Source organism: Diospyros lotus, chromosome 6 (assembly GCF_014633365.1).
Source record: "Diospyros lotus cultivar Yz01 chromosome 6, ASM1463336v1, whole genome shotgun sequence".
Taxonomy (NCBI): domain Eukaryota; kingdom Viridiplantae; phylum Streptophyta; class Magnoliopsida; order Ericales; family Ebenaceae; genus Diospyros; species Diospyros lotus.
The window spans coordinates 10,247,802-10,273,980 of NC_068343.1; the positions used below are offsets into that span (position 1 = coordinate 10,247,802).

At 36.2% G+C, this 26,179-nt stretch overlaps 1 protein-coding gene across 6 annotated transcripts in view; it reads right to left on the reverse strand.

The window, feature by feature from the left end:
• Window positions 1-21,566, reverse strand: part of LOC127804009 (D-2-hydroxyglutarate dehydrogenase, mitochondrial) — a 45,339-nt gene extending 23,773 nt beyond the window's left edge. For 5 of the 6 annotated variants that reach the window (XM_052340709.1, XM_052340714.1, XM_052340713.1 and 2 more), the window contains exons 1-6: window positions 21,404-21,566; window positions 20,730-21,100; window positions 19,553-19,654; window positions 19,305-19,352; window positions 18,891-18,961; window positions 3,425-3,543 (exon numbers count right to left, since the gene is read on the reverse strand). In XM_052340709.1, the coding sequence (XP_052196669.1) occupies window positions 3,425-3,543; window positions 18,891-18,961; window positions 19,305-19,352; window positions 19,553-19,654; window positions 20,730-21,100; window positions 21,404-21,506 (814 nt within the window). In that variant the 5' untranslated portion in view covers window positions 21,507-21,566. Of the gene's footprint in view, window positions 1-3,424; window positions 3,544-18,890; window positions 18,962-19,304; window positions 19,353-19,552; window positions 19,655-20,729; window positions 21,101-21,274 lie in introns of all 6 variants that reach the window. The other variant, XM_052340710.1, reaches the window with a different exon arrangement.
• Between the last annotated feature and the right edge of the window lie 4,613 nt (window positions 21,567-26,179).

Genomic DNA, 26,179 nt, shown 5'->3' on the forward strand with positions numbered 1-26,179 from the left:
TGGTAGAAGCTCAAAAAGGGAATTCAACTACTATTTCTTTAACAGCTGATCAATTGGAGGCCCTACAACAATTACTAAGTCAAACTAAGGTGAATAAGGCTAAAAGTGTAGACAACAATCCAGTGGTATCCTTGGCAAAACAAGGTAATACAAGTCATTCTCTAATTTCTCAAAAGTTTTCTACAAACTTTTGGATCATAAACACTAGAGCATTAGATCACATGACAAGTTCTCTTAAAATTTTATCCAAATATGAACCTTGTGATCAAGGAATTGTTGTTTTTATAGCTGACGGTACAACCTCCTTAGCCCAAGGAAGAGGAACAACTTGCATAGCAGGCCTAACCTTAAAATCAGTACTTTATGTACTTGAATTGAGATGCAACCTACTATTAGTACATAAAATAACTAAAGAAAGGGACTGCTCAGTAACTTTTTTTCATTCTCACTGTGTTTTTCAGGACCTATCATCGAGGAAGATGATTGGCAATGTTGAGGAGATGGGAGGACTTTATCAGCTTTCAAGACTTGACCATCCTACCGAATTTAGGTCATCTATTCAATCCTCTTTGCCTGCTATTTCAGAATTTGAATTAAAGTTATGGCATCAACGATTAGAACATCCTAGCTTTGAGTATCTTAGGGTTTTGTATCCTTCTCTTTCGCGTAATAAAATTCAGAATTTCTATTGTGAACATTGTATTCTTGCAAAGTAAACCAAGAGTTCTCATCCTAATCATGCCTATAAACCTTCAAAACCATTTCATTTGGTCCATAGTGACATTTGGGGACCAGCTAGGACTCCCAACCTAACAAACACTCGATGATTTATCACATTTATTGATGACCACACAAGAGTTAATTGGGTGTTCCTAATGAAAGACAAATCTGAAACCTACCGTGTTTTCAAAAGGTTTCATCAAATGGTCCAAAATGTCCTTCAATCACCTATTCATATACTGAGATCTGATGATGGTCGAGAGTACTTCTCCGATGAATACAATCAATACCTAAATGAGCATAGTATTATTCACCAAAGCTCATGTCCCTACAATGCCCAACAAAATAGGTATCTGACAGAAAGAACCAGCATCTACTTGAGATAGCAAGAGCCCTAATATTTACTCAATTAGTTCTAAATCTCGATTGGGGAGAAGTTGTCCTTACAGCAACCTATCTCATCAATAGACTCCCTTTAAAAATTCTGGAGTTCAAAACTCCTTTGAATGTCTTTCTTGAATCCTTTCCTCACCATACCAAAGTTTTAAATTCTCTTTCACCTAAGGTTTTTGGATGTACTTTTTTTGTACACAAAACCAGCTTACTCAATCCAAATTGGACCCAAAAGCACTCAAGTGCATGTTTGTTGGATACTCTCCTACTCAACAAGGATACAAGTGCTATAACTCCACTAACCAAAAATCTATTGTGTCTTGTGATGTCCCTTTCATCGAGCATCAACCTTTTTGTCAAGACAACCCTCTATAGGAAAATACCTCCAAAAAAGAAGATTTTTAGAGTAGAATTATGCCTATACATGATTCTTCATCTCCTACTCCACTCATTGCTCCTTTACCAACCCTTGTCCTTAATCCCGAAACATCCCAGATCAATCCTGAATCCAATTCAGATTCTATTCCTCCAACCCAAAACCATCAAGGGCTAGAAAGAGAACACCAAAATTCAAGAAGATGAACAAGTCCAAAATAAACCACCATTAATGGTTTATTCTAGAAGGCCTCGTGATCCTTAGCCAACCAAATCATCTAATTCGGAGATAAGTCCGAAAAATGTGGTTGCAAGAGATGTTGAGGCACATAACAGATTGGAAGATGGAAAAGAAGATGATCTAGGTATTCCAATTGCCTTAAGAAAAGGGGTGAGATCCTACACAAAACATCCTATGTCAAATTTGTGGAAGAGATTGTGTTGACATAGCATAGTTGTTATTGCTATACAATACTCTTGTGTAATCTCTTATGTTGTTATTGGTTAGTTGTACTACTAGTTTGTATTTGTAGCTGTAGAGGATTAAGTTTATTTTTAAATGCTGATGTATAAGATGTGTAAGAGGCGGTTAAGGCTAGTATATAATCTAGCCTCGGTTCTGTTTGTTATTGAGGTTAAATTCATTCAGTAATACTTCTCAGAAATTCTCTCTCTGTTTTTCGACTTTTCTCCTTTCGTTTCAAAATTATCTTGGATACTCAAAATTATTTCCTCAATACCGATCACTTACTGTCAGTCTTGATAGTGTGGCTATTCCTAGAGATAATTATCAGGTACTACAAGATGAAAATTGAAAGGCAACAGTTTTGGAAGAAATTAAAGCTTTGGAAAAGAATATACTTGGGAAGTTATGGAGCTACCAGAGGGAAAGAAAGCAGTAGGTAGCAAGTGGGTGTTCACTATAAAGTATAAATCTGATGGGAGTATTGACAGGTACAAGGCAAGACTTGTACCTCAAGGATTCACTCAAACTTAGGGCTTGGACTATGAGGAAACATTTGCTCCAGTGGCTACACTAAATTCCATCCGGGTTTTATTATCCTTGGTAGTAAATCTAGATTGGACACTACATCAATTGGATATCAAAAATGCTTTCTTGAATGGTGAGCTGTAAGAGGAAATCTATATGAGAATACCACCAGGTTTTGAAGAAGATAACACAAGAGGGAAAGTATGCAAGCTAAAGAAATCACTATACAGTCTTAAACAATCTCCTAGAGCATGGTTTAAGAGAATTAGTGATACCCTACACAAGCTTGGATATAAGCAAGGGCAGACAGATCACACTCTTTTCACAAAGGTTGAAGTTAATGGAAGGAGAACAATTTTGATACTTTATGTAGATGATATCATCATCACGGGAGACAACAACCAAGAAATTGAGAAGTTAAAGCATCAAATGAGACAAGCATTCAAGGTAAAAGATTTAGGGGAATTAAAGTTATCCTAATTCTTGTTGATCTAAATCTGAAAAATAGATAGCTAAAGTGTTGTAATCTACTCCTATAAAATAGGAGAATAGTTAGGAGATCTTTTAGCAGATTTTTTAGGACTTTTGTGTATATATATCTCACAGGTCAATGAATTATACATGGCGGTGTGATTCCATAATTTTTCTACCTAGTTTCTTCATGCATGAATAGCTGTCCCAAACATAAGTGCATGACAAATCCATATTTATAATGTAAAGAGGCTATGAGGTGAAAGAGACGCTTCTCATCCTCCAAATACGAAACACGGTATGCCAAGTGCAAGTAAATATATTAAACTCTACTTATTCTTCTCCTATCATCAGAATTCAGATTGTTTTATAGTAGAACTCCATGAATTTTATCCATATAAAAACGCTTCAAAATAAATTTCTTCCTAGAAATTGGAATATAACAAATACTGAAATACACAAGAGCATCCTCACCTAGTACATTCCCATGAAGTGATCCATACCGGACAAAGTGCAAACCGCCAGCATTAGTTGAGACATTTCCACCGATTTGGCAGCTTCCTTTTGCACCCAAGTCTAGTGGCATAATAAACCTGAATGACAACATAGGCTGCTTAGATATCTAAAAAATAAACTGTCAAATTAATCTGTAAAATGACAAAAACTGAAATGCCCATCTTCATGCATGTAAACACACATGCATGTATATTTTACAAGAGAAACACAAGATTAAGTGAAAACAATAAAACTACTAGAAGTTGAAGACAAGAATATCCCTTCTATATCTATAGCAATGAAGCCTTAAGTTACATATACCAAGCAGGTAAGTAATATCTCATAGCAAAGGAACACTTTACATGGACTGAGACTATATTACCTCTCAATTGTCATCTTCACACACTTATACACAGATGTGATATGAATACTTTATAAGTAGGAAGGAAGACAAATGAAAACGTTGAAAAACTTGATGCCATGGAGCAATGATACTCCTGAAAAAATGAAAAACTAGGTGCCACATGGCAATATTAGCCCTTCTAATAAAAGTTGAAACACCATGACCTGCATGCAAAGCTCTATCTTCTTCTTGTCATCTAATCTCAAACAAAAACACAAATCCAGAACTATTTATCAAACCAGGCAGCCAAAGAAAATTAATCAGACTTGTTGAACCAGCACACCTTGGCAGCTAAAATTACACATTTAATACCAAAATAAACTACATATATACACCATTATAATGAAGTAAAGAAGTATACACACAAGCATGCACGGAAAACAGTATGATGGATGTCAATACGCACATTTAGTAAAAGTTTGTTCATCTTATGTCATTGTAATGAAGGAGAAGCCCACCAATCAATAACAACAACAATAACATCACAAGCCTTAATCCCACAAGTTGAGAAGGGCTACATGAATTCTAACTTTCCAACTGGCTCTATCCATAATCATATATTCCGTAATGCCATTATATCCCATCTCTTATCTAAGGGGCTTATAGACATAATTGTTAGCAAAAGCAAGCCAGAACGTCCCTACATAAATAATAATAAGAGGAAACACATAATTCTTCCCTTTTTTTTGTTTCCCCTTTATTGTAAAAAAATAAAAAGATTGCCAGTTAACAAAAACACAATGTTCTTAGGAACAAGATAAGCCAGAGGTTTATTTATATATGTTTGGTTTCAAAGAGCATGGCAAGCTCTTAAGTTGGAGGAGACATGCTTGAAAATATAGAGGTGATATAAATATTTGAAGAAAAATATTAATGATATGGGCACAACAAATACAGCCAAAACAAATGTTTTTTCATATTTTATTCTCTCCTTAAAAATAAATATCTAAATCAGAAGCATAAAAAAAAACAAAACTAACACAACATGAAAAATTATCATCCATTTTACATAAATAAAAATCAATCAACAAGAAAAATAACACTACCTATCACTAACAATACCATTATACCAAAACTGTGGAAAAAAATTAAATTCAATAATCAATGAATCATCCACCAAAATAGATCAGGTTCCAAGTGAAAACAATATAACACATACGATCCTATGATCATCAACCAATGGCAAATGCTCTCAAAGATGAGCATGAAAAAAAGAAAAAGAAAAAAGAATACATCCAACTTCCACCGATTATTGCCATTTAATACATCACATGGTGTAGCAAGCACATATTCTTGACATGTTTGACGGGTTGTCACCAATAGACACACCATATGGTATATCCAAACATATACTTTGCGGTGTTAGAGAAGAATCCATGTCAATACACATTGAACACAGATATGGAAAACTTTTGGAGTGCCCATGCTTCATAACCTAGAAAATAGTAGTGAAATTGTTGGATGGTGCCTTACACCAAAGAGACAAAGGAGCAAACACTTGCGCAGAAATGTAGACTTCTATCATCACCACCATCATTAACTACATCTTATCCAAACTAAGTTAGAATTGGTGGTATGGCATTCGTAATATCAATTGACTTCTAAAAGTCATGTTGACAATACAAATCCATACAAAAGAACAATATAGCAAAATTTTAAACCATATGTCCTTCGCGACGCAACCCTCTAAAGAGGGAATGATGACAAAAATTTCCAACACTATCTTCATATTGATAAGTTTTATGGGATGGTAGTGAATGAAGATAATTGTATTACAGAGTTGATATTGTGAAACCAACCTATACAACATCGAAATATGACACCATAAAGGTAGACTTCTATACTTCACATTTTCTATCTTTGGGTGTAAAAGTAGTTTTTATATTTGACTAAACCAAACAAAAGCTAACCACATCGCAGCCATCTAAATTCTAATAAGGTCCCTTGGATTAATAGTTGGTGTCTTCATCTATCACCCTCCCCAATTGAACCCTAAACCCAGTTAAATTGCGTTGTTTGCAACCACAGATTCTGAAGGGAAATCAAAGCACTACAAAAGTTCAATACCCAACTGGACTACAACATACTAGTTTTAAAAAATCCTTCAAGTTCAGGCAGCACAAATCTACGGTACCAAAAAATGCTAGCATCATAACATGATACAAAATTGACATGCGCATTCTCTAATGTGGTATAATTTTGTTCCAAAACAATGAATGAAGCCATCATTGTGATCCCAAAGCGTTTTCATAGTTATTCTGTTAAGTGTTTCCTTATGAGGAAATAAGATAAAAACATATAAAAGTTAATGGATATTTGAAATACCCTATATTACATGATACTTTCAATTGAGGAGGGACGAAGGGTAAAAGGTGAAATTTGAGGAGCTCGAATGGGCATGAGTGGACCCCAGTTGGTGAATCTAATAATATTTTAAGAATTCTCAAGGGTTAAAGAAAAATTAAGATTTAAAGTTTGGGGCCCAAATGAGAAATTAATAAATGTAAGGATGTGGCAAGGGTATTTTTGGATTTTGGAAATGAGCTTATGTAAAATTTCTTGGAAGCTTATGAAATCAGGTGGAACTTGAGGAGTAAATGTGTAATTGTCCCAAAGTTTTGGATATATGTATGTGTGTGTTTAGCACATTCTCGGTTATTCCACCGAGAAGAAGATAGGAGGAGGAGAAGGAGAAGGAAAAGGCACTGGAGAAGCTGAAAGGTAACCGGAAACACAGCAGGCATGCGAGATAGCTTGTCGGTAAGTTTAAACTAACTGTTTCTCTTCCGTTTTGCCCCTAATTTGAAGCTGTAATCTTCTTCCTCACACCTCTAAGACCTCCGGGTTGGTTTTTCATGTGTTGAAGGAGCAAGAGGTGTTGGAGAAATCAAAGCAAAAAGGAAGCAGCCTGCTCAGCCAGAGTACTTCCACCTTCAAGGCCAATTTTGGTAAGCCTTGCTCTGTAGTTTTGTTGATTTGAGGTTATAATCCATTTCTATGGAACCTTTAGTATGTCAAGGAGATCTTGCATGTGTCAATCAGAGCTAAAATGGGTTAGGAATCAAGGTTTAAAGAGAAGGGGAGTGCCGCTGCGGCAAACTGCAATTTCTGGAAAACTGCAAGCTTGGTTGCAATAAGCTGTATTCTTGGGGTTAAACTGAAACACAACTTATCCCTAGGGGCCTTGGTGATATTGCGTGATTAAGAGATGTGAATCCTTGAAAGATTGGGGTGCTAGTGTAATTTTTGGAAACTAGTGGGGCAGGGGTAAAAATTGTTGAAAGATGTGGGCAATTGTGAAAATTTGATTAAGTGAGATATTGATGTGAACTTTATGAAAAGGTTGTTTGGCTTACCCTTTTTTTTTCAGTAGCTTTTAAATTGCTAAGCTTTTAAGTTATGTAAAACTTAAAAGTTAGATAGCGTTTAAGCTGATAACGTGTTTAGATAAATGTGTTTTTAAGTTATCAATTAATAGTTATTTGTTTGATTTAAAAGCGTTGATAAGCTATCAGACCTTGAACAAGAATTGCAAACGGAGGAGGCAGCTAAGGCAACGACGATGATGAGAAAAGGCAGCAATTGAGGCAACGGACGACAGGCTGACATGATGGCGATGGCGACGGCAATGGCGACAGAAGATGGGTTTAGCGACAGCAAAACCAGAGAAGGCAGAGAGATGAAAAAAGATGCAGGTGGGAAATGTGTATTTTATTTGAAAGTAAATATGTAATTTAATCGGTCAACGCAATAATGTCCTAGCAGCATTTTTAGAAAAGTTGGGATGGGAGCTTTTGTCAAATGCTGGTCAGTTAACTTTTAAGCTACACAGCGTTTAAACTGTTAAATGTTGTCAAACACTTCAAAAAAATAAGCTACATAGCTTATAAGCTAAATCAATAACTTATAAACAGTCAAAATGGTAAGCCAAACACCCTCAAAATGTGCGACCATAGTGGTCAAATCAGGAACATCTTAGGTTGGGATATTGCCATCCCCTAGTTTTGGGACAATGTGACATTTCGATAATGAATGAGGTTCACATGGTGAGATGAACAACTAGGATGAGACCCAACTCATTAGAATTTACATGTATGTTATACATCATTTCACAAGACCATCGCAATGAATGAGTGCAACCCAACAGAGAACTGAGAAGACAAGTAAGGACTTTGTTGGTGTGGCGCATTGCATAAGCATGGAATTGTTTTAGCATGAATACATGTTATTGTTGTTGAGACAATGATACAAGATGCAAATAAGAATTACACTGCTTACACCACAACCTCAGAATGTCCAACAGCAATGGAGTGTATACAAAACGCACCAATTATAGCAAAGATTGAACAAGGGAAATCCACAGCAACAATAAACGACAGTATAACACAGCAAGATACCACGTAGTGGCACAAACCCAGATTCTAGTGATGATAAACAAGAAACGAAGAAGGAGGGTTCGTCTAAGGCACCACCAGAATAGGAAACCGACAAGAGGCAGAAGGTATCGACGATCGAGGCACGCTGGAAGCGTTGTCCTGAAGACAGAAACGCCCTGCTTAGATCACTGGCAGGCTCTGGCGACTGTCAACGCAGGATACAACGGTCTTGCTCCAACGAACAACAACCTCGATCAGCCGAATCTGGCAAAACTCTGGAAGGTATTTGCTTTCTATGACTGAAAGACCTCAGGGAAAAACGAAGACACCGAAAACTAGGTGATGATGGAAAAAACCAAAGCTTGACCAGCCTTTTATAGTTGGGTCGAGGGCACCAAACAACCTCTGCCTTCAAGGCAACATTGAACACTAGAGTAATGGCCAACGCTTAAAGTAGTCAAAGCAGTCGGGAAAAATTAATGGTCGTCTGCCCGAAATCCCATTGGAAACCAGATCGTCGCTAGCAAAGAAGGTAAATAAAAAATAAAAGAAAATAATTTCGATTTTCTTTAAATAAATATATATATATATAAATCGACCCACCCCTCCGACCGACTGGACCGACGGATGGCGACAGCACACAAAGGCCAAGGGGTTCACCTGCTCACAAAATCTGGGTGCCCCTTAGGGTTTAAACCTAAGTGAGAGGGAGGAGTATAAATACCCTCTTCCACCTCTCTACACAACCAATGTGGGACACACACTCACACTCACACACAAACCCACAACAATCAACCACAAGTGTAAGTGTGCTAAACCAAGTAAACTGGCACAACGCCACAGAGAGCAAACAGACAAGTTATGCATCAAGTAAGGTGTCTTTAAGACTTAAACCTTCCGTAGTGAGTATTTATCAAACTTACCAAAGAAATAATGAGGCCAGCTCTTGAACTATCCTTTTGATGGTAAATTGAGACAACAGATATCACACACAACTCATCTTGTACCTTCGAGTTCTATACGATTGTGTCCATTTTGATCCTAAACAGCATCCTAAATTCATGAGAGCTCTAAAGAACTCAAGCCCTAAGAACAGTTCTCATAGAAGCGACTCACTTCTACTCTCACATAGGTAATCATTGATTAAGAGTATTCTGTTACTATTTCTCTTTTAACAATATATCAATATTACCTATATCACCGACAAATCACACCCTCTCTTTGCCTCCAAGAACTAGAGAAGAAACTATAAGTTTCTTAGTGTGTAGACTATGAATTATTCCAAACAGTTTGCCTATTTAACCCAGATCTTTGGATCTCTAGTCAACTGGGTTAGGTTACCACCGGAAAATTCATTTCACAGATTTTAGCCCCATTCCCTTAGATGTATAAGAGACTTGCTTTCTCGTCACTCCTTTTGTCAAAAGATCTGCCAAATTTTCCTTAGACTTTACATAGTCAATGGAAATTATTCCATTGGTAAGCAGTTACCTTATAGTATTATATATGCACCTTATATGTCTTGACTTCCCATTGTAAACATTATTTTTAGTTTGCATCAAGACAACTAAGTTGTCACAATAGACACATATGGCGTTTACCAGCTTTGGCCACAACGGAATGTCTTCGAGGAAATTTCGAAGCCATTCTGCTTCTTCATCTGCTTTATCCATAGCAATAAACTCTGACTCCATAGCAGACAGTGCAATGCACATCTGTTTTGAAGACTTCCACAACACAACACAACATCTCCACCTAAGGTAAACACATACCCCCTAGTTAACTTAGTCTCCAAGCTATCATTGATCCAATTAGCATCACTAAATCCTTCCAACACAAATGGATACCTCGTGTAATGTAATCCATACTCAAACACGTACTTCAAATACCTGAGTCCCTTAACAAGGGCAACCCAATGGTCACATACAGGATTGCTTGTGTATCTCGCTAATCTACCTACTGAGTAAGCAATATCGAGTCTTGTACAGTTCATTTTATACATTAAACTTCCAATGACCCTAGCATATTCCAGAGGAGATACACCTTCACCATTTATTTTTCTTTAATTTAGAATTTGGATCAAACGGAGTAACAGCGGGCTTACTCTCATAATGACCAAATATGCACAACACTTTCTCGATATAATGTGATTGAGAAAGCACATACCCTTCAACATTCTTTGTTATCCGAATTCCAAGAATAACGTCAGCCGAACCAAGGTCTTTCATATCAAAGTTGGAATTCAATATCTTCTTTGTGCATTCTATGACACTTCTATTAGTGTCCATTATCAGCGTATCATCCACATACAAACACACAATAACACACTCGTGATTTATGATTTTCACATACACACATTTATCACACTTATTTATCTTGAACCCATTTATGAGCATAGTGTAGTCAAATTTCTCATGCCACTACTTTGGTGCTTGTTTCAGTCCATAAAAAGACTTTATAAGTTTGCACACCTTCTTTTCATGTCCCTTTACGACAAACCCTTCAGGTTGTTCCATATAAACTTCTTCCTCTAAATCTTCATTCAAGAATGCAATCTTTACATCCATTTGGTGAATTTCCAAATTGTGTAATGTTGCAATCGCAATCAACATCCTTATAGATGTCATTCTTGTCACTAGAGAATAGGTGTCAAAAAAGTCTTGCCCTTCCTTTTGACGATAGCCTTTTGCTACTAAACGGGTTTTGTATTTATCAATAGTGTCGTCAACCTTTAATTTCTTTTTAAATATCCATTTGCATCCAATGAGCTTACTTTCAGGAGGTAAGTTGACCAATACCCACGTCTGATTTTGCATAATGGACTCTATTTCACTATTGATAGCTTCCTTCCAATATGGAGAATCAGAAGATGTCATAGTCTCATTAAAAGTTTGAGACTCATCTTCTACCATATATGTTAGGAAATCTAATCCAAATGAAGTAGCTTTCTTAGCTCTTTTGTTCCTTCTAGGTTCAACCTTAGTTTCCTGACCAACTTGACCTTCAAAAGAGCTCGCCTCATTTCCTCTTGGAACCACCATCATTGTGTCGCTCTTCCTGAAAAAGGAATATGTTCTCAAAGTACTCAACTTCAATAGATTCCATTATGGTGGTGTTGTTAATATCAAGAATTTCTTATTTTACCATGAGGAACCTATAGGCTGCACTATGCAACGCATAGCCAATAAAGACACAATCTATCGTTTTCGATCCCAGTATAGACCTTTTCGGTAAAGGAACTTGCACCTTAGCCAAACACCTCTACACTTTCAGGATTTTGTGTGAGGTTTGCTTCCCATTCCACACTTCATAAAAAGACTTGTCAGTCTTTTTATGTGGAATTCTATTCAAGATTAAATTTGTTGTAAGCAAAGGTTCCCCCCACAAGTTGTGGAGTAAACTAGAATTATTGAGCATGCAATTAACCATGTCCTTCAAAGTTCGATTTTTCCTTTTAGCTACACCGTTTTGTTGCGGTGTATAAGGTGTTGTGGTTTGATGGATTATACCATGAACCTCACAGAATTCAAAGAAATACGATAACTCATATTCACCACCTCTATTCGATCTCAGCACCTTTACCTTCTTTCCAAGTTGATTTTCAACTTCTACCTTATATGTTTTAAAGACATCCAATGTCTCATCTTTACTATGTAATAAATATACATAGCAATATTTGCTATAATCATCTATAAACGTGACGAAGTATTTTTTCCCACCTCTAGTAGGAGTACTCTTCATGTCACATACATCACTGTGAATTAGATCAAGTAATTCACTGTTTCTTTCCACAAACGGAAACGGCTTTCTCGTGAATTTTGACTTGACACAAACTTCACATTTGTGCACTTTGTCAATGTTAAAGTTAGGCAACAGTCCTAAATTAACCATTCTTTGAAGAGAACGATTATTGACGTGCCCTAACTAGAGTGTCATACATCACACAACTCAATAGTATAAGCAGAAGCCTTGTTTTTATTCTCATTATTTTTGGGAACCTGGGCTAGTACATTTAATTTAAACACGCCATCATGCAAATAGCCCCTTCCCACATACAAACCCCCCTTAGTCAGAGTAAATTTATCTAACTCAAATACAAGTTTGAACCCTTTTTTATTCAACAGGGTTCCAGACACTAGGTTCTTCCAAATTTCTGGCACATGGCATACATGGTTGAGAGTAAGTATTTTCCCGGAGGTCCACTTCAACAGGACCTTGCATTTTCCTTCAACTGAAGAAGCTGAAGCATTCCCCATGTACAGCTTCTCAGAGCCGTCAGTCTTCTCTTATGTGGTGAACAGAGCCCCGTCCCTGCAGATGTGCCTCATAGCCCTAGTGTCTATCCACCAGCTCTTGGTATTTGATATCATGCAGACATCCGTGACCATTGCAACTAGGTCGACATCTTCCTCCATCATATTGGCCTGACTAGGCCTGTTCTTGCTCTGGTTGCTTCCAAAGCTCTGTCCCTTCTTATGACAGTAGTCAATAGCTCTATAATCCGTCGTGCCACACACCCAACAGCTCCCCTGGATGTGCTTGGTGAGGGTCTTATTCTTGGGACCCACGTTCTCGCTCTTTTTCTTGCCTTGTTGTTCCTTGGGTTAAGGCTTTGAAACTTCAGCCACGTTAGCCCTAGCTTCCAGCTTGAGAGGGACTTTATCTCCTTTCCTATTATCCTCTTCAATGCGGAGTCTGACAGCCAGATCCTCCATGGACAGCTCTTTCCGCTTATGCTTGAGATAGTTCTTGAAGTCTTTCCACGAAAATGGTAACTTCTCTATCACAGCGACAACCCAGAATGGCTCATTAATGACCAATCCTTCACTCAGTAAATAACTGAAAATGACTTGCAGTTCTTCCAACTGGTTGACCACCAACTTGGTATCGACCATCTTGTAGTCTAAAAACTTCCCCACCAGGAACTTCTTGGTGCCCGCATCTTCTAACTTGTACTTCTTATCCAATGCCTCCTAGAGCTGCTTGGACTTTGGATAGGCCGTGCAGTAGACATTGTAGAGTGAATCTGCCAGCCCACTCAGTATGTAGTTTTGGTAAAGGAAATTCGAATGCTTCCATGCTTCTTTGGTCGCCTAAGTCTCCACCGTCACATCTTCCTTAGGAGCGACTAGGCATTCTTCCTTAAGGATACAGGCCAGATTAAGGGTGGTGAGATAAAACATCATCTTCTATTGCCACCTCTTAAAATCCTCATCGTTAAATTGCTGTGGCTTCTAGACATGTAGTGTTGCCTTGGGGACAGTCAGTCCGACAGCGACAATGATGATAGTGGTCAGAACAACGACCATAATGGAGGTTGAGGTAGCAACAGCGTTGTTGGGGTTCGAGACAGCCATATCAGATTATAGATTATATTTTTCTAGAGTATTTTGTCTTCAGATTGTTGAGACAGTGATACAAGATGCAAATAAGAATTACACTGCTTACACCACAACCTCAGAATTTCCAACAGCAATGGAATGTATACAAAACACACCAATTATAGCAAAAACTGAACAAGGGAAATCCACATCAACAATAAACAACAGTATAACAGCAACAAGATACCGCGTAGAGGCACAAACCCAGATTCCGACAATGATAAACAACAAAAGGAGGAGGGTTCATCTAAGGCACCATTGGAAAAGGAAACCAACAAGAGGCAGAGGGTATTGACAACTGAGGCACGCTGGAAGTGTTGTCCTAAAGACAGAAATACCATGCTCCGGTCATTGGCAGGCTCCAGCGACTGTCAACACAAGATACAACGATCTTGCTCCGACGAACGGCAACCTCAATCAGCCGAATCTGGCAAAACTCTGAAAGGTATTTGCTTTCTGTGACTGAAAGACCTCGGGAAAAAACAAAGACACCGAAAACTAGGCGATGATGGAAAAAACCGAGGCTCGACCAGCCTTTTATAGTTGGGTCAAGGGCACCAAATAGCCTCTGCCTTCAAGGCAGCATTGAATGCTAGAGTAATGGTTGACGTTTAAAGCAGTCAAAGCGGCCGGGAAAAATTAATGGTTATCTGCTCGAAATCCTGTTGGAAACCAACCAAAAGAAAATAATTTCGATTTTCTTTAAATAAATATATATATATATATACATCAACAACAACATATCCAGCCTTTATCCCACTATGTGGGGTCGGCTACATGAATTCTAGACTTCCATGTATTTCTATCTTTTGTCATATCTTCATTGAGATCCATACACTTCATATCAAACTTTAATGTCTCCCTCAAAGTCTTCTTAGGTCTGCCTCTACCTCTTTTTTTGATTAATTGTTCCATTTCATCAACTCTCCTCACAGGAGCGTCTCTTGGTCTCCTTCTCACATGACCAAACCATCTTAGTCTAGTCTCTCTCATGTTCTCCTCTATTGGCACTACTCCTATCTTATTACGAATAACTTCATTTCTAATTTTATCTTTTCTTGTATGGTCGCACATCCATCTTAACATCCTCATCTCCGCTACACTCGTCTTTTGCTCATGTTGGTATTTGACTGCCCAACATTCTGAGCCGTATAACAAAACTAGTCTTATAGCTGTCCTATAGAATTTTCCTTTCAATTTTAATGGGATTTTATCATCACATAACACCCCCGATGCATTTCTCCATTTTAGCCAACCTGCCTTAATTCTATGTGTGACATCCTCGTGAATTTCTCCATCTTTTTGAATTACTGATCCCAAATATCGAAAATAGTCTTTTCTTTGTAAGATTTGGTCTTCCAATTTTATTATAACATCCTCCACTCTTGCATTCTTACTAAATTTACATTCCATATATTCTGTTTTCTTTCTGCTTAATTTAAATCCCTTAGATTCTAAATTGTTTCTCCATAACTCAAGCTTAGTGTTCACTCCTTCTTTTGTTTCATCCACCAACACTATGTCGTCTGCAAATAGCATACACCATGGCACCTCTGTCTGAATATCTTTAGTGAGTTCATCCATTACTAAAGCAAATAAGTATGGACTTAGTGCAGAACCTTGATGCAATCCTATTGTAATTTTAAACGGTTCAGTATTCCTTCCGCATGTTCTGACCCTTGTCTCTGCACCATGATACATGTCCTTAAGGGCTTGTATATAGGCTATTCGAACTCCTTTCTTCTCTAAAACCCTCCATAATACTTCTCTAGGGACCCTATCATAGGCCTTTTCTAGATCTATAAATACCATATGTAGGTCCTTCTGATGATCCCGATACCTTTCCATTAGGCGCCTCAGTAGGTATATAGCTTCCATTGTTGACCTACCGGGCATGAAACCAAACTGATTTTCTGAGACCTCTGTTTCTTTTCTGAGCCTCTGCTCTATTACTCTCTCCCAGAGTTTCATGGTATGGCTCATTAACTTAATTACTCTGTAATTTTCACAGTTTTGAACATCTCCTTTGTTCTTATATATAGGGACCAAAGTACTCTTCCTCCACTCATCTGGCATCTTTTTTTATTTAAGAATCGCGTTAAATAATTTCGTTAGCCAGGAGATACCCTCTTCTCCCATGCATTTCCATGCTTCTATTGGTATATTATCCGGTCCCACCGCCTTATGATTTTTCATCTTTTTTAATGCTTACCTTATTTCATTTGGACTTATGCGTCGATAAAATGTATAGCTCATGTTCTTTTCGGAGTTACTAAGATGTCCCAACCTAATTCTTGTGTGGCCATCATCATTGAATAATTTTGTGAAATACTCCTTCCATCTCTCCTTAATCACTCCCTCATTCACTAATACATTTTGATTTTCATCTTTTATGCACTTCACTTGATTTAAATCCCTTGTTTTTCTTTCTCTTGCTTTACCTAATTTATATATATCCCTTTCTCTATCTTTTGTATCAAGTCGTTTATATAGATTCTCTTATGCTTTTGACCTTGCTTCACTAACAGCTTTTTTTGCTACCTTTTTTGATTCTTTATAATTTTTTTGATTTTCTTCATTGTTGCACTGATATACAGCCTTATAGCAATTTTTCTTATTTTTAATTTTCAATTGCACTTCTTCATTCCACCACCAAGACTCTTTAAGGTTAGGGGCTCTACCATTTGTCTCTCCAAGCACTACCTTTGTTGTGTTTCTCAGGGCATTAGCCATTTCTTTCCACATTTGGTTTGTCTGTCTTTCTCCATTCCATTCTCTTCTGCCCCTTAATTTTTCTTTGAAGATTAGTTGTTTCTCCCCTTTTAAATCCCACCACCTGATTCTTGGATTTTGTTTTATGTGATTTTTTCTCTTCCAATTTCTTACTTGGACGCCAAGTACTAGAAGCCTATGTTGAGTAGTCAAGCACTCTCCTGGTATCACCTTATAATCCCTACAACATACCCGGTCCTCTTGTCTCATGAGAAAGTAATCTATTTGGGTGCTTGATGTGACATTTTTATATGTGATTAAGTGTTCGTCCCGTTTTTTGAACCTAGTATTGGTTATGATGAGCCCATATGCCATTGCACAATCTAGAATAGACTTACCCTCATTATTAATTTCCCCGAATCCATACCCTCCATGTACCTCTCTATAGCCGTTTTCGTCTCTACCCACGTGACCATTTAAGTCACCTCCTATAATCACTTTCTCTTCTCTTGGTATCATTTGTATGAGTCCCTCTAGGTCCTCCCAGAATTTTGCTTTTATCTCCTCACCTAACCCTACTTGTGGTGCATATATACTAAAGATATTCATAGTCATTCTTCCTAGAATAACCTTCACCATAATAATCATATCCCCTATTCTCTTTACATCCACTACCTCATCTAATAAGCTTTTATCCATAATGATCCCCACTCCATTTTTTGCTCGATCATTTCCTGTGTACCATATTTTATATCCATTTTCTGATAAAGTTTTTGCTTTTTTCCCTACCCATCTCGTCTCTTGAAGGCACATAATATTAATCTTTCTCCTAATCATCACATCTACCACTTCCATAGCTTTGCCTGTTAATGTTCCTATGTTCCATGACCCAATCCTTAATCTATGATTTTGTTTTTGTCTTTGACTTTGAATTTGATTTTCTTTTTGATTTTGTTTTTGGTTTTGATTTTGATTTTGATTTTGTTTTTAGTTTTGATTTTGATGTTGGACTAACTTTTTTACCCACATCCGTCCAAGCAAATGCGGGAACCCTTGCTCATTTGTCACTACATCTGGGCGCCGATGCAGCGACCCTATCTCACTTGACACTACACGCGGGCAGTGTAGCGCGTCGCTATGAAGGGTTACATCCACGCCCAAACGTTTTTTCATAATTTGTCTAGAGTTCATATTTTGGATCCGACTAAGTTTTACGTTGGCCCAACCTGCTCGTCTAGACAGACGGAGGTGGCGGTGCACAAGGGCCAAGGGGTTCGCCCACTCACAAAATCTGGGTGCCCCTTAGGGCCCAAACCCAAGCGAGAGGGAGGAGTATAAATACCCTCTCCCACCTCTTTACACAACCAATGTGGGACACACACTTACACTCACACACAAACCCACAACAATTGTTGCATAAATGATGATTTAAAATGGGTCCATGGACATCCGGGATGATGATCTAGGGCATTAGACTTATGCTTATCTTGATTGGAAACTATAAGACTATGCTTTTGAAAAAAAAAAAAAAAAAGAAAGAAAGAAAGAAAAAAAGCTCCTTAGTGTCAAGTGAAGGGAGTTTAGCAGTGATTCAGCATAGCAAATTCTCGTATGAAAGAAAAAAAAAAAAGTTGAAAGTTCGACAACCTGTTCTAAGTGAGGCACTTGCCAAATCAATCAAGTCCCATAGTTGAATGAAACATTTTTGTCATGTCACTAAAGCATACATGTTGCAGTCATCCTTTACACCCGTGCACCTATGGTATGCCTACGCTTGTTTTTTCTCATCTATTATCTTATCTTTGTTCTTAACTAGTGGATGCAAGAACATCAAAAGGAAAGGAAGTGATTGCTGGCTAACCCAATAGGTTAATCCATTGGCCTTGTTGAGTTTCGGCGAATCACTCTAGCATTTATTCACTCGACAAGCATCAAGTTGTGTAAGTCTAAGTTGTTGCGTGCTAGCAGCACTGCATATTTGTTCTCATACCAAAATTGATCATCACTCCAATTGATAAAGAACATTACATTTTATATCCTCCAAACAAGTTATGTAAGCATGAGATGAAACTTTCATGTGTATATTAAACTAATGTCAGTATTTAGTAGGCACCCCCAAACCCTTGAACCTATTAATCAAGCAGTAAAGCATTCCAATTGTTATAGTAGTAATGAATTATGCAGTTACATGAACATTTTTCACTTGTGTGCAGAGATGCTTGTCAGTTGTTTCTTACAAGCCTGAATTATTGAACTTAAATTGGCAACTATTTCCCTGACAAACTATTTTCCTAAGGTCCTTGTCTTCTGATGAAGCTGTTTGCATACATGAATTTCACCACAAACATTAAATGCAATCCAATATTGAAATCAGAATGAGAGCATCTGATTGATGATCACATTAAGCATCGAAATTTTCCTAAAATATTGGTAAAGATATAAGATTAAAGCTTCTTTTCTCAAACAAGGAAGGGGGATGAGGAACACATCCGCATAGGACTAGGATATTTAATAAACTTCTTGACCTTGTATGCCAGTCAAAATAAAATAGACCATGATCAGTAGATGGTTACCCCTCATTATCCAGGAAAGAAATCAGGTTCTCCAGTATGCATCCTGCTTCACATACAAGGATGCCACTTACCTAAAAGCCAACTGAAGTTAGTGATAAATGAACAGGTGTTGATATCAAAATCATTTCACAAAACCTGAAAATGTTTCACCAGAACTTACAAAATTTCTCTGAACTACAACTTGTGAAAAGAAATACAAATGTTAAGGCTTAAAGTTTTAAGGATGCATTAAAGAAAAAGATGGAAAAGCCTCTTTCCTTAACATATGCAGTGACAACAAGGAAAAAAAAAAATCAATAAGAGAATGGAACAATCCACACACAAAATCCTTTCAGAAATATTTTTGGTTAATGACAGTGTAGCACATTGAGGTAAAATCTTGAATAAGTATACCATTTAAGGGTCAACGTGTACCTTGTCAAAGGCAATGATGCTATTCATTAAACTCATATTGATAATAACCTGCGAAGTAATATGATCACATGAGAGATGCTGAATGGTGGGGGGAATGAAATATTTAGATCAACCACTATAAGTTTGAAATATCTTATGCAACAATCAATAACGTATAAATTTGTTATAAGTTATTGGCCACTTCAGCTAGTGGTAACAACAGCAATCAGGTTGCAGAAAGGTTTTACTTTGGGGGAAAATTGTAGTACCTCATCAAAGACAGGAACACTTCCCCCAACAAGACCTGTATTTCCACCTTGAGGAACAACAGCCAGACATCTAGAGTTGCAGTACTTAAGAATCTGAGAAACCTGCAAAAATGAATACTATCAGAAAACAAATATAAAAGACAATTTTCCATTACAATTCATTATCCCACGAACTTGAAAAGAAAAAAGGGCAGCTCTCCAACCAAGTCCATTGCCCCCTACACAAGAAATTGCCTCCATCGAAGCATATTTCCCTCGAACTAACATGCTTGACAATCAGTCTCCCCATTGGCTCAGTTGGAGGCCCTGCCCTATCTAAACTCTAAGCAGGATTCCCATGCCATAGCAACTCCAGCACATGAACTTGTAGGACATCTCCCTTGAACATAGCATGGATTGAGCCAACTTGCATAAGTTAGGCACAATAATTCTCTAAGCCTTGTTTTGATGATGAACAAACTCTTATAAGTAAAGGACTAATTGTTTTGTGTTAAGAAAAATTGTTATTTCTCTCTAGAGACTTTCAGTACTGGCATCAGCTGCCCAAAGCAAACAGGTGCACCATCGGTTGACCATTCAAGTATCAGCCAAGTACAATTGCATTCTGAACGGCATCAAGTGTCCATCAGTAGCCTGAAGGATCAACTGAAAGTCCATTGCACAGGCTTAGCTGACTGATCAGAGATCAGGAGATGACTTTTGCATTCCAAAGTCCATCACCTGCTTTATCTCATGTGAAAACATTGAAGGTGATGTAGGACAAATCAGGTATTATGAGAATATCCAATGGTTGGAGGCTTATTTAGAGTTAGAAGGGAAGAGAAAATTGTTGAAAATCTTGGGTTTAGGTATGTAACAGGTTGGCAGGCAATTTAGAGGCAAAATCTAGCTGAAAAGATAAAATTTGGCCTGAAATCACGAGTTACCCCAAGATAGTTTTACAAAAGCAAAATCACTCACATCCAGAACCACTTCTTCCCCTCCTAACGTAAAAACGGTGCAAAAGGAAAAAAAGAAAATTAAAGAAACAGAAATGATAATATTTGAACTGTCATATATGCCCAAATGGATGTTTAAAGTCTAAATTTGAAGGATTTAAAACCAGGTGGAACTATAAAAAAATTAACAGTTAGCCAAAAAACAAGAGACAAAACTCCCACTGAAGAAAAATTTGAACCTCCTCAGTGCTCTTAGGTTGAAGCAAAATCTTGCTTGAGCCTTCGTATTTCCGCATCCAATCCGTATTTGCAACAAGCAGTCTCTCTTCATCCTGAATTACATTTTTCACCCCTAAAATTTCCTTAAAGTAGGCGATATCCTCGGCATTTATGGATTGAAACAACGGGTTCCTCTGCAACACTACTGGTTCTGAGCCAAAGAATCTACCATGAATTCTGGGTGAATGTTCAGCAAACCCTTTTGCCAAAATGAATCTGCGACCTGCAAATTCTCTGAAGGGATGAACCCATGTTGATAGGTTTCGCTTGGGATGTGGAAGAAGGAACGATTCGAGTAGCCTAGAAGCCCCACCAAAGTGACATGTATAACCTGAAAATCGTGAGCCAAAACATAGAAATAAAACGAACTGCGTCGGACTCGCCCAGTGATGGAATGGACCACTTCACTTCCATTCCATTAAAAATGTTCCAGAAATCATTAGCACAGTGGGATTGTAGTTCAATCGTCTAAAGATCAAAATATGTAGCGACAAAAACCAAGTACCATTCTGATTAGTAGATCGCATAATTCAATTGTTTCAGCCCTAAAACGTTGATGAACAGATATGTCTACGAATTCTAGCGGAAAGGGTACCTATACAGATCAATTATATGATTTAATTGATAGCTGCACCTGGAAACTGGATTGAGTACAGGGAATTAGAGTTGGAGGGATGGTCAAAGAGGCTTCGCGATGAGCGCGTGATCAACCGATGAGTAGCTCTCCACTTCTGCATCTTCGCGTTCCCTCTCAGAGGTTGAATTTGATTTTACTGTCGTGCGCTGGTTTGGTGGTGCCGTAATTGCCGTTACCATTGTTTTCTTCCACTACTTATAGTTGTTAGAATTTTTTTTTATTATTGAATATTTCATTATAAGACCAAAATCTTAGTGCATGTTCCGTTTTAAAAATATCTTTAAATCTTTTAATTTTAATTTTTTGTTAAATTTTTAAATCTCCAATTAAGAAATAGATCATTTATTTTTTTTAATTTTAAACTCTATATTATGAATTGAAAAGTATCAAAAAAACTTAAAAAGAGCAAACCGGCCCAATTACAATTACCATGACCCGGATCACATTAAATTATCTTATAATTTTATTTGAACTAAATTTCTACATCAAACCGGCCCAATTACAATTACCATGACGTCACATTCATTTTCAAGCTTTGGATAAACACTTAAAAAGAGTCATCACTTTGGCATACCTAATAGCCACAAGTAAACTCTGATCGCGTCACTCAAAATGTGATTATTCAAATAATTAAGTTAATACATATCTTAAACAGCAACATGTTCATCCACACTCCCAACTGTAGCAAGAAGGAACCAAATCATATGATGGGCTGGGTAAACTGGGCCTTTCTTGCATTTGCAACATAAATGAGAAATATTATTTTTTTATTTTTATAAAATAAAAAACAAAAAATAACCATATAATAATAATAACAATCAGAATAACAACATATAAGTATTTTTCTTAACTCGAAATAGTTATTTTTCTTTAAGTCAACAATGCAAGAAAATTTTTGATATACGAGTTACTCTATTTTTTAAGTCTAAATTACTTTTATTAATTCATGATAAATACATATTATTCTCACATATATCACTAACTAATAAAAATAATTTGAATTTTAAATCAATGTGTATTTGTTACATGCACCTTGTATAAAGATAATTTATATTTGTTACTATTTATCTTATGGGCACAGAAAAAAAATCTTTTTGTTCAAAAAATTGGCTAGACGTATTGAACTAGAAGTGATTTAAAAAAATGGTTAGAGATATTGAATTAGAGAGAGAGAGGACCATATAGACACTATAGCTAGTAATAGTCGTAGGAATCAGACAAAATGTGTTAAAAAAAAAAATAACTGAATAATCTTTAATTGGAGTGATTGATGGATCAAAAATCTTCTACCATTAATTTAGAAATGATTATCGAATCTTAATTGTATGTATTTAAAGCTTTCCTACAATAGTACACTGATCCATACATATAATCCAACCCCTTATACAATTGTAATTTATCAATCGAAGAGTTGGAGTGAAGAGGTTGAAGTATGTTGTAATGGTACTTGCATGTCATATTTGAACAAGATTTATGAAATTTACTTTTTTTAATTCAGAACTTTTATTGAGATACTAATTAAATATTAATTACTTTTATATTTTTGGATGTGTCATGTTAGAATTTATTTTTTGTGACAGAGATTTGTTCATCATATATCAATCCATTTTGTGTGTAATATGATTTTAGTATTTTTAATTTCAAAATTGTGAGTATAATATTTGTTAAAGAAAAAAATTATAGATTTACACAATTTGTTATAAAAATAATTGTCACTTATTAAATTGTGCAATTTTGGGTGACGATTTGTTTTTATCACCAAATTAACAAGTTTAATTTATGAATTTATGACAATAAAACTTTAGCCACCTATCTATACACACAATTTTGAGTGAAATTTTATTTTGTTGTCACTAAAGATAATATATAATTGTATGAATTTAAGACGTTTTAAATTGTGACCAATTGGTTATCCTATTCTTTGATAATTTTATTAACGTTACAAAAATCATGCCAATAGTGATGAAAATGTCTATATGTGAAATATTTTCTATTTTTTGTAGCAAAAATGTTTGTAAAAAAATATATTTGATATATGATGATTTTTATGCATCAATCATTAACATACAAACCCAATTTATTAGTGACGAAATCATATTTCTGACGAAAGGTACTTACCTTTCGCAACGATCTTTTGTGTCACCAATTACATGATATTTTGTGACGTTTTAGTTTGTATCATCAAATCAAACTTTGATCAAACTATTCAATGACGATTTGATCTAATAGTGACGAAATATAAAAAGACTATAGTGACGATATTAACGTTACTGTTGTCACAGTATTTAGTGACGAGAGAAATTTTGTCACTATAAGAAAACCCATCATAGCAGTTTTATGATGATTTGAACTTTAAAATAACACAATTGTATTAGTTTTTGTGGCAAAATTTTGCGTCACTAAAAGAAATTCTTTCGAAGACGACAAAAATTTCGTCACCTTTCCTTTATGCATTTCTGACGACATATAAAAAATGTTACTAATTATTTTTCTTTACGAACCTAACGTGATGATGGATGTGACACCATAAAATCGTCACCAATATAGTTTTCTTACGAAATTCTAATCATATGTGACGATTTTGTGTTGCCACTAATGTCCAAATTTCTTGTAGTGATTGTTTATTTGTATCCAAGTGTGGACAAATTATTTGTAACATTTAAATTATCACTGTGAATTGTATAGGTTTCTTAAAACCATTAAAATTTAGGTGAATCTAGTTTCCAATGTAAGGTAGAAAGAAAACATTTGTGTAGTGGTTGCCTAGAACCCATTATAATCTAGGTATGTATCTAGTTTCCAATGTGAGCTAGTATAGAAAGATTGGTGATTTTGATTTATTTGAACCCTAAAGGTAGTTAGATCTTGGGAGAGTGAATTATTTTGGGTATTTTATAAAATGTTTTATCATCATCAAAAAATGGGAGATTGATGTTTTGCCTTTGATATAATTTTGATGATGAAATAAAGTTAAGAGAGTTCAATGTTAAAGAATTTTATGATTCAAATATTCTTTTTCATATTATCATTTAACTGTTCAATTTTTATAAAGAGAATAGTCGACTATGTATTTGTGTTCTGTTGACTATACCTCAGGATAGTCGATTATGTGCCTAAGTGCTGTCAACTATGGGTTATGATCTGTCAACTATGCCCAAGCTTCTATCGACTATATTATGTTCTGTTGACTATTGTGCAAGCTCTGTTGACTATGAAATTTCATCTATCAACTATGTATGTGTATGATATTATAAATTTCATTTGTATTTTTGGATGTGTTGACTATGTGAAAGTGTTTGTCGACTATCAGTAAATTTGGTTGGACATCTGTTGACTATGCTTCCTTGTCTATCGACTATGCCTTAGTTTTGTTTGAAAATATAGTTGATTAACCTATTTTGTCTATCGACAGTTTGTTTCTCAAAAAGTTGTAACGGCTAGTTTTTCATTTTTCAACGGTCACAAAATGGCTAGTTTTGGGCAAGACTCTTTGGATGCTTATAAATACAACTCAAGAAATATCAAGAGAAGGCTAATGGATGAGAATGAAGTGAAGTGAGCTTAAGGATTATTTCATACTTCTCGATTTACATTTGTGCTTCAACTTTTCTCTCAAAAGGCTTTGTACTAAATCTGTTTCATTTGATTCAAGCATTCTATCTTTATTGAGAGACATTGTAACTAGGAGTGTATACTCTTAAAAACTCTCTTTTGTACACTTCTTGTATTTATTAGCTTGTGTAGCTAAAGAGCCTACTTGGTTTAAGTAGAATGTTGTAATTCTTAGTTTTGAACTCGATGACCTACTTGGTTTAAGTAGGGAATTTTAGTAAATTGTTTGAAAAATCCTTAATGGGGAGCTAAGGTAGTGGATTAGATTTGGGTTAAGTCGAACCACTATAAATCTTTGTGTTCATCTCTTGCTTATGCTTTTATTTCATTTATTATTTCAAACATTTCAATAATCATCACTTGCATCAAATTTTCCATCAAAAGGATTTAAAGTTCAATTAAGTTTGTAAAATATCCAATTCACCCCCCTTCTTGGTGTGTGTCATATTATTTAAATTCCAACATATTAGGTGTGTGTGGAAACACCGAACCACTATAAATTGTGTCGTGTCTCATATTATTTATTTTTGTTATATTTTGTAGTTTGCATTAATTATTAATCTTAAATATAATTTATTATATTTATTAAATATATATTTTTAAATAATTATTAATAAAAAATATTCATTAAAAGGGAAAAAAATTTAAACACTCACTTCACCATCTCTAGAGTTATTATACCTTAAGGGACCAACAACCCCCATTTTGGTGGCTCACCCCATTTTTGGTGTGTCGGGTTAAGCCGCGGGCCACAAAGCACTGGCCCCACATAGCTCGTTTGCTACGGTATCAAGTCGGCCCGGCCTGGGCTGAGAGGCGGGCCGACCAGGCAAGCCCATTTGCCAACTCTAATAGCATACCACCAACTTATTCCCATTTCTGGGTTTTCAGTTGCTTGTATTATGCCACCAATCTTACTCATGCTCACAAATTTGACTCCCGTGCTCGTCGATGTTTTTTTCTTGGGTATCTTCTTAGTCAAAAAGGTTATTGCCTCTATGACCTTGAAAGAAAGAAATTATTTTATTCCCAGGATGTTATTTTTCATGTAAATAATTTTCCTCTCACTGCATTACCACTTGAGGATTAGGAAGACTATCATGTTCTACCCACTCCAACGATCGACCCAGACTTTAGTTCTTATCTTCTCCCTTCGACACT